The sequence below is a fragment of the Neomonachus schauinslandi genome, chromosome 12 (assembly GCF_002201575.2).
Source record: "Neomonachus schauinslandi chromosome 12, ASM220157v2, whole genome shotgun sequence".
NCBI lineage: Eukaryota > Metazoa > Chordata > Mammalia > Carnivora > Phocidae > Neomonachus > Neomonachus schauinslandi.
Window position 1 is genome coordinate 40,828,949 of NC_058414.1, and position 12,748 is coordinate 40,841,696.

Genomic DNA, 12,748 nt, shown 5'->3' on the forward strand with positions numbered 1-12,748 from the left:
TCCAAGACCAGAGATTAATTGTACAAAAAATAGATTTTTCAGTTTTACATAAGGGATGCCTGGCTGACTCAGTTGGTGGAGAATGTAACTCTTGATCTCGGGATCGTGAGTTCAAGCCCCATGTTGGGCATAGAGTTTACTTAAAAAAAAAAAAGTTTTACTTAGGTTTTAAATAAGATTACAAGAATTTTATGAAGTGATTCGTTTTTTTTGGTTTTGTGAGGGGTTTTGGAAGTGGCTTTGGGCTCTTGCATATTGAAAAAGTGTACTTTCTTGCTAGGAGTTCATTTAATCTGTTTTGAAGTTGATAAAGCAGGAAAGCACATTTGCTCTTGCTAGTTTGTGAATAAAGATATAACAAAATTACCCAGTATTCACATCTGTTAAAGGACTGTTATCCAAAATATACAAAGAACTCTTAAATAAACTTAACAGTAAGAAAACAAACAATGTGATTAAAAAATGGGCCAGAGACCCTAACATACCTCACAAAGAAAGATGGCAAACAAGCATATGAAAAGATGCTCTGCATCATTTGTCATCAGAGAAATACAAATGAAACACACCTATTAGAATGGCCAAAATTCAGGACAATGACAATGCAGAGAAGTAGAAACTCCCATTCATTGCTGGTGAGAGTGCAATAGCCTACAGCCACTTTGGAAAACAGTTTGGTGGTTTCTTAGAAAACTGAACATAGCCTTTTCATACCATCCAGCATTCATGTTCCTTGGGATTTACCCAAAGGAGTTGAAAACTTCTGTCCACACAAAACCTGGACACAGATGTTGATAGCAGCTTTATTCATAATTGCCAAAACTTGGAAGCAGCCAAGATATCCTTCAATAGGTGAACGGATAGGTAAAGTTGGTCATCTAGACAACAGTATATTACTGAGCACTAAAAAGAAATGCACTATCAAGCTGTGAAAAGACATGGAGGAACCTTAAATATATGTTACTGAGTGAAAGAAGCCACTCTGAAAATGTGACCCTACCTTATGATTCCAACTACATGACATCTGGAAAAGGCCAAAAAGGAGAAAGCTAAAAGATCAGTGGTTGCTAGGCATCAGGGGATGTGGGGAAGAATGAGTAGGTAGAATACAGAGGATTTTTAGGGCAGTGAAAATACCCAGTATGATACTATACTAGTGGGATACATGTCATATATACATTTGTCCACATCCATAGAATGTACACCACCAAGAGTGAACCCTAGTGTAAACTGAACTCCGGGTGATAGTGTTGGGTCAGTGTAGGTTCATCAGTTTGCAACAGATGTACCACTTTGATGAGAGGTGGCTGTGCATGAAGGGGGGAGATGGGGTATATGGGAAATCTCTGTAACTTTCTCTCAGTTTTGCTGTGGACGTAAAACTTCTCATAAAAAAAATTATCTTTTAATGAGTGTATGGTCCCGTGCCAATAGAACTTGTTTTCTGTGTATTTCACTCATAGAAGAAGAGGTCCTCACATAGGAAACCAAGAGGTAGTGGATGGACCTGAGGGTTGGAGAGAAAGCTTCATGGGCTAGACTTTGGACAGTTCTGAGATGAAAATAGAAAATGGACTTTTTCACCTATAGGTATCCTTATCACATAGAGGGAATTTTTTTTTAGCCAACTACCTTTTGGTCAACAGTCTTAGAAATGGCTTTGGTTCTGCATTATTCAAGTGTACAAAAGGTTTACTTTCTCTTCCTTGGTAGTGTAGGTGGAGGCAACTAGAAAGGAAGAATCCCCTAAGTGTGGTGAATGAAAAGCAAGCAATTATATACAACATCAATTATTGAGGATTAGATTTCTTTCTAAGCTCTCTGTGGAAGATGTTGAAAGTCTGCTTGTAAAATAAGTGTTCTGGGGTTATATAAATAAGAGAAAGTAAAGCAGGTTTTTAAAAGTGTGTGTATTTGAATTTTTGAAATGCTAATTGCATTGTACATGGAGTATGGGAAGGTATGAAACACAGTATTTCCCAAATTAATTTGACCATTGAACTCTTTTCTATATCTTACCAACATCCAGGAGCATGTTATAAGTAGCACAGTTCATAAAATTCTACTCTAGATCAGTGGACAGTCCAGTCGGAAGGAATTGCTTACTGATAGGAAAGAACTGCTGCTGCTTTGTTTATGTATTTAAATAGTAAAGCATTTCTCAGATCCTCAGATTTAATAAATTAGATACAAATTAGTTCATCTTCTGTGACTTCACAGGCATGAACTTTACATCGATTTAATAAACCAAGGAGCCGTCCTTTGGTTTTGCTTTGACTAAAATAACTTGTTCAAAATCTGTGATTAAATGTATAAAACACTGCTCTCAATAGAACTTTCTGCAGCTATGGAAATGTTCCACATCTGTGCTGTCTTGTATAGCAGCCAGTAGCCACTAGCCACATGTGGTTATTGAGTATTTGAAATGTGCTAGTGCTACTGAGGAGCTGAATTTTTAGTTTTATTTCATTTTCATTAATTTAAATTTAAACTGTTGCATGTGGCTAGTAGCGGTTTTATTGGACAACGTAGTCTATAGAATATATTTGCAGACTAGAGCATTTTTCATACTATTTTAAACTGCTGTGATTAAAATGAAATTACTTTTTGGGGAGTTTTTTTTTTTTTTGAAAAGTTGATAGTATGATACTATATTTAAACAATTTATATGCATGTAATTCTGCAGCCACATGACTGAGAAGTCTTCTAATGGTTTTGCATTCTTAAAAAACTACCTATTTTACTAGCTAGATGTCAGGAACATAAGTGTTATTTTGTAGTTAGTTTTTATTTCTTGTATATATATAACACTACACTCTGAAATAAATAGGTTTTCACATTCAGTTTTAAGAAAAGTATGATAATATGAAGAAAAAAGATCTGTGAGATAAGAGACCTCAGATGTAGTTTCATGTGCCATTGGCATATTTAGTAGTATTAAGACAATTGTAAAAGTTTTGTGGCTATTGATTTATCTCTAAGTTGGAGATATAGTTTATGTAAATGTCTTTTGAAAAAGTTAGAGTTGTACAAAGTGAAAATAATTCCTGTTATAAATGTAATTGTTAAATAATTATGGAACATACCCGAAATTTCACTCATTTTCTGTAAATGTACTTTTGAGTTTTAAACCTTGTGATCCTTAATCATTTGATTTTGACAAGAGTAATGCTTACACTTGGTAGAAAAGTAAAAGTAATAAGGCATATAAATTCTCAAAACTCTGATGAAGATAAACTGTCATAACTGAATAACTTTAGAATAGTTCATTATTAAAGATACGACTACTTGGTAGAGGGCGTGCTAAATTTTTTCAGTGAAGTTTGACTTATCTAGGCCTGAACTTAGGAAATTTTAATAACTTAGTTCTTTGCAAGCAGCTTATTTGATATAGTGATACCTCTTATCCTTGAACTTGTCAACTGAATAAACTATTTTGCTCTTATCACTAAATAGCTTCACTTTGATATTTGAACTGGTTAACCAGTTTATTTGTGTTTTTATTCAACTATCATTTGACTGTTGGTTTTATTTGGGGATATTATTATTTTTAAGAGGTGGTAATTACTCAAAAAGTTGTTCGCAAGCATTTGAATTCTATAAAGTAGAACTGATGGCTTGTTCATAAGAAGCCATATAGCGTCAACCTCAACATAAGGATTGATTTTTTTCAGTATGCAATGAGTCATTTTTAAAGCCATATATATTTATTGTGCTAATCATTATCCTTTGTCTGTCTTTAGTGATTTTTACTTTCCCTAGTTTGCATTACACTGTTTTTTCATATCTTAAGAATGATATTTTAAGCAACTCCTAAATAGTCTTGCTATTTGATTTAGTGTTTTGTGTTACATTTGGGTATATATAGTGTCTGTTACTGGTAAAATTATTGAAAATGAGGTTTTAGGTAAAAACAATTCTCTTTTCTGACATGTAGCTCAAGTTCTTTTTTAAAAAAGATGTATTGCTTCAGATTATAGTAAGTTTATATAGCTTAATGTTTTTCTTTTTCATTATTATAATTTTATGTTTTCATTTAAAGATGCTGGATGTTGGGGTGCCTGGGTGGCTCCGTCGTTAAGCGTCTGCCTTCGGTTCAGGTCATGATCCCAGGGTCCTGGGATCGAGCCCCACATCGGGCTCCCTGCTTGGCGGAGAGCCTGCTTCTCCCTCTCCCACTCCTGCTGCTTGTGTTCCTTCTCTCACTGTGTCTCTCTCTGTCAAATTAAAAAAAATTTTTTTTTAAATAAATAAATAAAGATGCTGGATGGTTTTCAAAAAAGAATACTATTGCTAACACTCTTTCCTGAGTATAGGAAGAATAGTACAATCAACCCTTTATCTAGCTAGATATTTGACATGTAGGTCATCTGTAATCCCACTGCTTCTGAGCTAGTTCTATTAATCTCATTTCCATCTATTTTACTTAGTAGAAATGCCATTTTATATTTAGTTTGGCAGTCTCTTTAAAAGCACCAATATGTGTATCTTCACAATTCTCTTTTATTTGATACTTTGTTATTAATGTTAATGTCAAAAAACAAATGTTTGAGTAACATTACTCAGAGATGTTGTAGATTGATCATATCTAATTCATAATATGACAGAATGGTTTAAACATTTCATGGGTCATGAAAATCTTAGCATTTAAGGGATTTTAGTATTTAGTATAAACCCTTAACTGGTACGTGCTAAGATTTTGAAATATGTTTTAGTTGCTGTGAGATTAAGAAGTAGAGACAAAGTTCCTTATTTTATTATTTTTATTATTTTTTTTTAATTAAAGACACCCAGCTGTTGGGCAGAAGAGGGAGCAGAAAAGAGGTCACATCAGCGTTCTGCATCATGGGGGAGTGCTGATCAACTAAAAGAGGTAAGTTATTTCTGTTTTCAGCCTATAACCTGTTTTAATCCTAGCAAATTATCTTACTGTTTCATGAATATAATGATATTTTCTTTATTTGTGCTAACCTTACCTCTTTCAGAGTTTAGGCATTGCCTTCCAGGTTTGGGTGAACAAGTCTGAGTTTACTTTATTTGTGCCCTTCTTATCATTTATAAATGTTTGTTATGCACCCATTCAGCTTGAGCCTTTCCAGAGTGAAGTCTGGTTTTATATAACAGTCTCTATATCTTGTTCCTTTTAGCCATCTTCTGTTTCCACTTCAGCTCTCTTGTTTTTGAAAAGTTTTTTCTGCTTCTCATAGCTTTTTTGTAATATCCAACATGTTGTTGCCCTTTGAGACCCAGTAGTGCAGTAGAATCCCTGTCTTTTAGGAATAGTTTCTATGACTCTTTCCTTTATTACCAAAACCTAAATTATGATCATCTTTATGTATACTTTGGATTATTTTCCATGATAGTGTTATTTTTATCCATCTAAATTCTTATATAATTGTTTTTATAAAATTACAGAAACTTAGAGTTGAAAGGTCATCTAGTTCATCTCCTAAATAAACAGTCCTTAAAAATGTGGTCATCTAGTCTATTATGATCATTCTCAGTGAGAGAAGTTCATCACTTTGTGAAAGAACCAAATGAGTTCAATTGTTTTAGCTTAAGTTGTTAGTTTATTTTGTATATTGAACTCAAAATTATACCCCTAAGTTTGATTCTGCCTTTTGTATCAGTATTAAGTAAGTGTACATTAAATATTTGAAAGGCTAGCAACACGTCATTTTTTTTCAGGCTAAAGATTGACATTTCTCTCAAATATTTTTCATATGTCATCTTAGCGTTACTTTCATATACTGTAGGTTATCAGTATTTCTCATACACTGTGGAGTCTAGACTGAATAGATAGTCTGTTAGCATGATTTTGCCTGTGACTTTACTACATTTTTAGTAGCTTCTTTATTTTATTGATGTAGAGAAATCCTCAACTTTTCTATATACACTGTACACAAGCACATATGCACAAAATGAGTTCTGGGCGCCTGGGTGGCTCAGTTGGTTAAGCGACTGCCTTCGGCTCAGGTCATGATCCTGGAGTCCCGGGATTGAGTCCCGCATCGGGCTCCCTGCTTGGCAGGGAGTCTGCTTCTCCCTCTGACCCTCCTCCCTCTCATGCTCTCTGTCTCTCATTCTCTCTCTCTCAAATAAATAAATAAAATCTTTTAAAAAAAAAAAAAAAAAAAAAATGAGTTCTTCCCAGAAGCAACAAAAAAGAAAGGAGGGTGAGTCTCATATGTCTAGTCTAAAATAGTTGCACATCTGTGCCTGGAATATGAATAACAAAAAAATGAACTTGCAATTTTATCTCAGAGGTAAATACAATCTCAAAGTTATAACCAAGATTTGGTGTAGTTAAATTTTGGACTACAGCAACACGTGATATGCACTATTAAAAAAGGAATGTCTGAGCTAACTGAGTGAGAGGTATAGTCCAGTTTGTAGCAAGTAACAGACTCATGAAGTAGCAGGATTTTATAGAGAGCTCTAGGAGATAAGATAGTCATGGGGGATTGATAAGTTCACGACATATCCTAGGTTGACTGGAGGCTGTAGATATGCACAGCAGAAAATGAAGTGGGCGTAAGCCACCCATGCATCACTGGTCAGTGGAACCTAGGAAATATGTGGAGAGGAGATTCAAGCAAGCCTAGTGGTAATAAAATCTGGGGCCATCTTGTGAAAGGCTCAGACTTTGAATGCACTCCTCATTCTACACATAAATCCCATCCTGGGAGTGGAAGCCTTACTGGATTGAGATAATTGAATAAAATCTCTGATCGGTCTTTAGTCAGACACTAAGGTGAACGCTGGAGACCAGCTTGAAAAGATCTTAAAAAGGCAGCCTTAAAAAGAAAAATGGGGTCGGGGGTATGGAGTAGAGACATCAGTGGCCACACAGTGCAGGGGAAATAGACTTTTAGTTCATCAAGATACTATAAAACACAAACAGATAAGACAACAACCACCCTCAAGGAAAATCAGAATCTAGAGTTGCTATAATGCATTATTTAAAATGTCCAATATCCAACATAAAATTTAGAGATATGCAAAGAAATAAGAAAATATGACCCATACTTAAGAAAATCACTAGAAATTGTATCTAAGTGTCTCCATATGTTGAACTTAGCAGCCAAAAACATTAAAGCAGCAATTATAAGTATGTTCAAAAAAACCAGAGAAAACCATGTTTAAAGCATTAAAGGGAAGTAGGGTGACAGTGACTCAATGAATAAGGAATTTCCACAAAGTGATAATTATTATAAAAGAGAAACAAAAACTCTAGAGTTAAAAAGTATAGTAACTAAAAGTTCACTCTGGGCTCAATAGCAGATTTGACATGGCAAAAAAAGAATGAGTGAATTTGAATATAGGTCAATAGAGTTTATACACCTTGAAGAATAGAGAGAAAAAGATGGCAGAAAAGTCCACAGAACCTCAGAGGCCTGCAAGAAAACATTAAATACACATTAGATACACATACACATAATGAGAGGTCTAGGAGAGGAGAGAGAAGAGGAGTTAAAAAATATATGAAGAAACCATGGTAGAAAACTTTCCAGATTTAATGTAAAACAATCTATAGATTCAAACTCCGCAAACCCCAAGTTGGAAAACACAAAGAGAACCCAGATAGACACATCATAGTTAAACTGTTGAAGGCCAGAGGAAAAGAGAAAATCTTGAAAGCTGGAAGAAAAAAAATGTCTTATTAACACATAGGGAACTGAACTAATAATACCTTTAATGGCTGACTTCCCATCAGAAACAGTAGAGACCATAAAGCTTGACATATTCAAAATGTTGAAAGAAAAAAGAAGTCAACCAAGTATTCAGTATCCAGAAAAACTAGTCTTCAAATTAAAGGTGAATTATTTTCAGATAAACAAAGATTGATAGAATTTCCTGCTGCTAGATGGTCTTATAATAAATAACCAAAGGAAATTCTTCAGGCTGAGAGGAAATGACTCCAGATGTTAATTCAAATCTGTAGGAAGAACTTAAAGAGTGTTGAGTAGGATAAATGTTTAGGTAAATATAAAAGAGTCTGTAGATATATTTTTCTCACTTTCCACATTTAAAATACATATAATCATATAAAGCAAGAATTATAATACTGTTATGTTGGGTTATGACATGTATACATGAAATGTATATATGGCAAAGTACAGAAGAGGGACAAAGAAATGGACAAGTACTAGAGTATAGTTTCTGTTTTACTGGAATTATTATATTGAAGTATTGTGATAAATTAAGATGCAAATTATAATCCCTAGAACAGTTGCTAAGAAACTAACCCTGAAAAAATAGAAAGTAAAAAATATAGAGGATTAAAATGGTACACTAAAAGTATTTATCACAAAAGAAAGCAATAAAGGAGGAACAGAGGAATAAAAAAGGTGTGACACAAATAGAAAATAATTAAGAAAATGGCAAAAGTAAATCCAACCATAATAATTACATTAAATATGAATGGACTGAACATTCTCCTCAAAAGGCAGAGTTTGTCAAAACTGGATAAAAACACAACACTCAGCTATATATTGTCTGTAAGAAGCACACCTAATGATACGAAAGCTTAACTGACACAATAGACTTTAAGACAAGAAGTATTACTGAAGACAAAGACATTTCATAATGATAAAAAGGTCAATACATCAGGAAGATATAATAATGACAAATTGTGTATACATCTAACAATGGTCCCCAAATGCATGAAGTGAAACTGTGAAAGGAGAAATAAAGTTTCTACAATAATAATTGGAGATTTCAATCCCCATTCTCAATACTTGATAGAACAACTAACTAGACACAAAATAAGCAAGAAGATAGAAGATTTCAACAACATTATCAATCAACTTGACCTAACTGACATATATAGAAAATTCCACCCAGCAACTGCATTCTTTTCAAACATATGGGAAACATTCTCTAGGTTAGATAGATCATATGCTTGGTCATAAAAGAAATCTCAATAGAGTGCAAAAGATGAAATCATGTAACAGAAATCTTAGAAAGCCCCAAAAAGTTGTCAACTAAAAACACAAGGGAAATTTTTAAATATTTAATGAATGAAAACAAAAAATTTAGAATTTGTGTGTGCAGATAAGGCAGTGCTTCATGGAAAATATGTACCTTTAAATGCATATATAAGAAAATAGAAAACTCTTAAATCAGTCCTAAGCTTCCGGCTTAAGAAACTGGAAAAAGAAGAGCAAACCAGACCAAAAGCAAGCAGGGGAAGGAATTAATAAAGAATATAGCAGAAACCAAACGAACAGAAAAATGTTAGAGAAAAATCAGTGAAACTAGAAGTTGGTTCTTTGAAAAGATCAACAAAGTTGACAAAACTTTACCTAGACTGACCAAAAAAAGAAGACACAGATTACCAAAATCAGCAGTGAAAGGGTGAAATTACTACCAACCTCACAGAATTTGAAAGTATTATAAAGGAATATTATGATCAGGGCACCTGGGTAGCTCAGTCGTTAAGCATCTGCCTTCGGCTCAGGTCGTGATCCCGGGGTCCTGAGACTGAGCCCTGCATCGGGCCCCCTGTCCGTGGGAAGCCTGCTTCTCCCTCTCCCACTCCCCCTGCTTGTGTTCCCTCTCTTGCTCTGTCTCTCTGTCAAATAAATAAAATCTTAAAAAAAAAGGAGTATTATGATCAATTTTATGTCATCACTGTAGAAACTAAGGTAAAATGGATGAATTCTTAGAAAGACACAAGTTATTAGAGACAAATTGTAAAAACTAATTTAAGAACAAATAGAGGGGCGCCTGGGTGGCTCAGTTGGTTAAGCGACTGCCTTCGGCTCAGGTCATGATCCTGGAGTCCCGGGATCGAGTCCCACATCGGGCTCCCTGCTCAGCAGGGAGTCTGCTTCTCCCTCTGACCCTCCTCCCTCTCATGCTCTCTGTCTCTCATTCTCTCTGTCTCAAATAAATAAATAAAATCTTTAAAAAAAAAAGAACAAATAGAAAATAGAAATAGACTTCTAATAAGTAAAGAAAGGGAATAAGGAATTAAAAATCTTCCCACAATGAAAATCCCAGGATCAAATTTGGTGAATTCTATCAAATATTCAAAGAAGTAATGTTAATTCTTCACAGACTCTTTCTGAAAATAGGAGAGAAGGAAAAACTGCCCAATTTACTTTGTCAGGCCAATTTAACTGACTTCAAAGCCAGGCCAAAGACATCTCAAGAAAATAAAATGGCAGATCAGTATCTCTCTTGAACAAAGAAGCAAAAATCCTTAACAAAATATTAGCAAACCAAATCTAGCCACATATGAAAAGGATTATATACCATGAGCAAGTTGGATTTGTTCCAGAAATGCAAAGATGGTTTAAGATCTAAAATTCAATTAATGTAAAACACTAATAAAATAAAGAACAAAACCATATAATCCTCTCAGTAGGGTCAGAGAAAGCATTTGCCAAACTCTCAACACCCATTCATGATAAAAATCTCTAAACAAACCAGGAAAAAAAAAAAACTTTCTCTGTGTGATAAAGGGCATTTATTGGGGAAAAAAAAAAAAAAAACCCTACAGCTCACATCCTATTAATTTTTTCTTTAAAGTAGGCTCCAGGGCGCCTGGGTGGCTCAGTTGGTTAAGCGACTGCTTTCAGCTCAGGTCATGATCCTGGAGTCCCTGGATCAAGTCCCGCATCGGGCTCCCTGCTCGGTAGGGAGCCTGCTTCTCCCTCTGACCCTCCCCCCTCTCATGTGCTCTCTCTCTCTCATTCTTTCTGTCTCAAATAAATAAATAAAATCTTTAAAAAAAGAAAAAAAAAAAAAAAAAAAAAAAAAAAAAAAAAAAAATAAAGTAGGCTCCACACCCAATATGGGGCTTGAACTCATAACCCTGAGATCAAGAGTTGCATGTTGTACTAACTGAGCCAGCCAGGTACCCCATCATATTCATATTCATTCATTTCAGTGGTGAAAGCCAGAATGTTTTCTTCCTAAGATCAAGAACAAGGCAATGTCATCCACTGTCGCCTTGTCACTACTTCTATTTGGTATTGCATAGAAGGTTCTAGTCAGTGCAGTCAGGCAAGAAAAATAAAGACATCCATACTGTCAAGGAAATGGTAAAACTACCTTTATTTACAGAAAACCTGTAGAAACTATATTTAGAAACTGCTAAGAAATATGGAGATACACAGTACTAGACTAGTAAACATATTCAGCAAGGTTACAGGATAGATCAGCATACAGAAATCGGTTATATTTCTAGATACTAGATAGGAATAGTCCAAAAAATAAGAAAACAATTTTTTAAAAAGATGAAAATATTTAGGAATAAATTTAACAAAAGCAATGTAAGATTTGTACACTAAAAACAACAAAACATTGCTGGACAAAATTAAAGATTTAAATAAATGAAAGACTTACTTTGTTCATGGATTGAAAGACTCAGTATTAAGATGGTAATTCTCCGCAAATTGATTCATTGTAATCCCTATTAAAATTCCATGGTTGTTTTTTGTTTGTTTGTTTTTGGTAGAAATTGACAGGCTAATCCTAAAATTTATGTGGAAATGCAAAGGACTTAGAGTAGCCAAAAAATTTTATTTTTAAAGATTGACTTATTTATTTTAGAGAGGGCATGGGGAGGGACAGAGGGAAAGAAGCAGACTCCCTGTCGATTGTAGATGCAGGGCTTGATCTCATGAACCTGAGATCACAGCTGGAGCCAAGATCAAGAGCCAGATGCTCAACTGACTGACTGAGACATCCAGGCACCCCCAAAATATTTTTGAAAACAAGAAATTTGGAATATTTAAATTACACAATTTCAGTATTTCTTCTATTTCTTATAGATTTACATTAATGAAGTTAGCAAAAGAAAGACATAAATAAGTTGATCAAAATTATGAATTCAGAAATAAACCTTTATATTTATGGTCAGTTGATTTTTCACAAAAGTACTAACACAATTCAATTGTGAAGGACAATGTTTCCAACAATTAGTGCTGGGATAATTATATTCCATATATAAGGCAAAAAAAAAAAAAAAAACAAGTCCTTGACTGTCACCATAGAGAAAAATTAACTCAGAATTAATCATAGCCCTAAATATAGGCTTTAAAATTATAAGACTTGTGGAAGACCTTGTATTAATCAGCAAGGCATTTTTAGATACAACACCAAGAATAAAGCCATAAAAGAAATAATAATAAATTCATTAAATTGAACATTTATACTTCAAAAGACACCACTAAGGAATGAAAAGACAGGTTTCAGAGTGGAGGAAATATTAGCAAATCCTATATCTGACAAAGGGCTTATATCCAGAATATATAAAGAACTCTTACAGATCAATAATAGGAAGACAACCCAACTTAAAAATGGATAAGACAATTGAATAGAAATATTTCACCAAAGATGTATGCATGGATGGCAGATGACCACATGAAAAAATGTTCATTATTAGTCATTAGGCAAATGCAAATTTAAACCATAAAAAAAATACACCTACACATCCAATACAGTGACTATAATTTAAAAGATCGACGGTGCCAAGTGTTGGCAAGGATAAAGAGAATCTGGAGCCCTCAGATGTTCTTGGAAACATAAAATGGTACAGCCACTTTGGGAAACAGTTTATCAGTTTCTTTTAAAGTTAATCAGAAACTTAGCATATAACCCAGCAATTCAGTTCCTAGGAATCTGTATAAGAAAACTGAGAACACCTGTCTAGATTGAGACATGTACACAAAATGTTTATAGCTGAGTCCACCTATCGATAGACTGGTAAATGGAGAGACAAAACGTGGTGTATTCA

The 12,748-nt window shown here is 34.3% G+C and overlaps 1 protein-coding gene across 1 annotated transcript in view; it reads left to right on the top strand.

The window, feature by feature from the left end:
* GLCCI1 (glucocorticoid induced 1) overlaps window positions 1–12,748 on the top strand; it is a 112,529-nt gene that overhangs the window by 51,827 nt on the left and 47,954 nt on the right. The window contains exon 4 of the mRNA XM_021689535.1: window positions 4,784–4,870. Coding sequence (XP_021545210.1) covers window positions 4,784–4,870 — 87 coding nt within the window. The remainder of the gene's footprint in view (window positions 1–4,783; window positions 4,871–12,748) is intronic.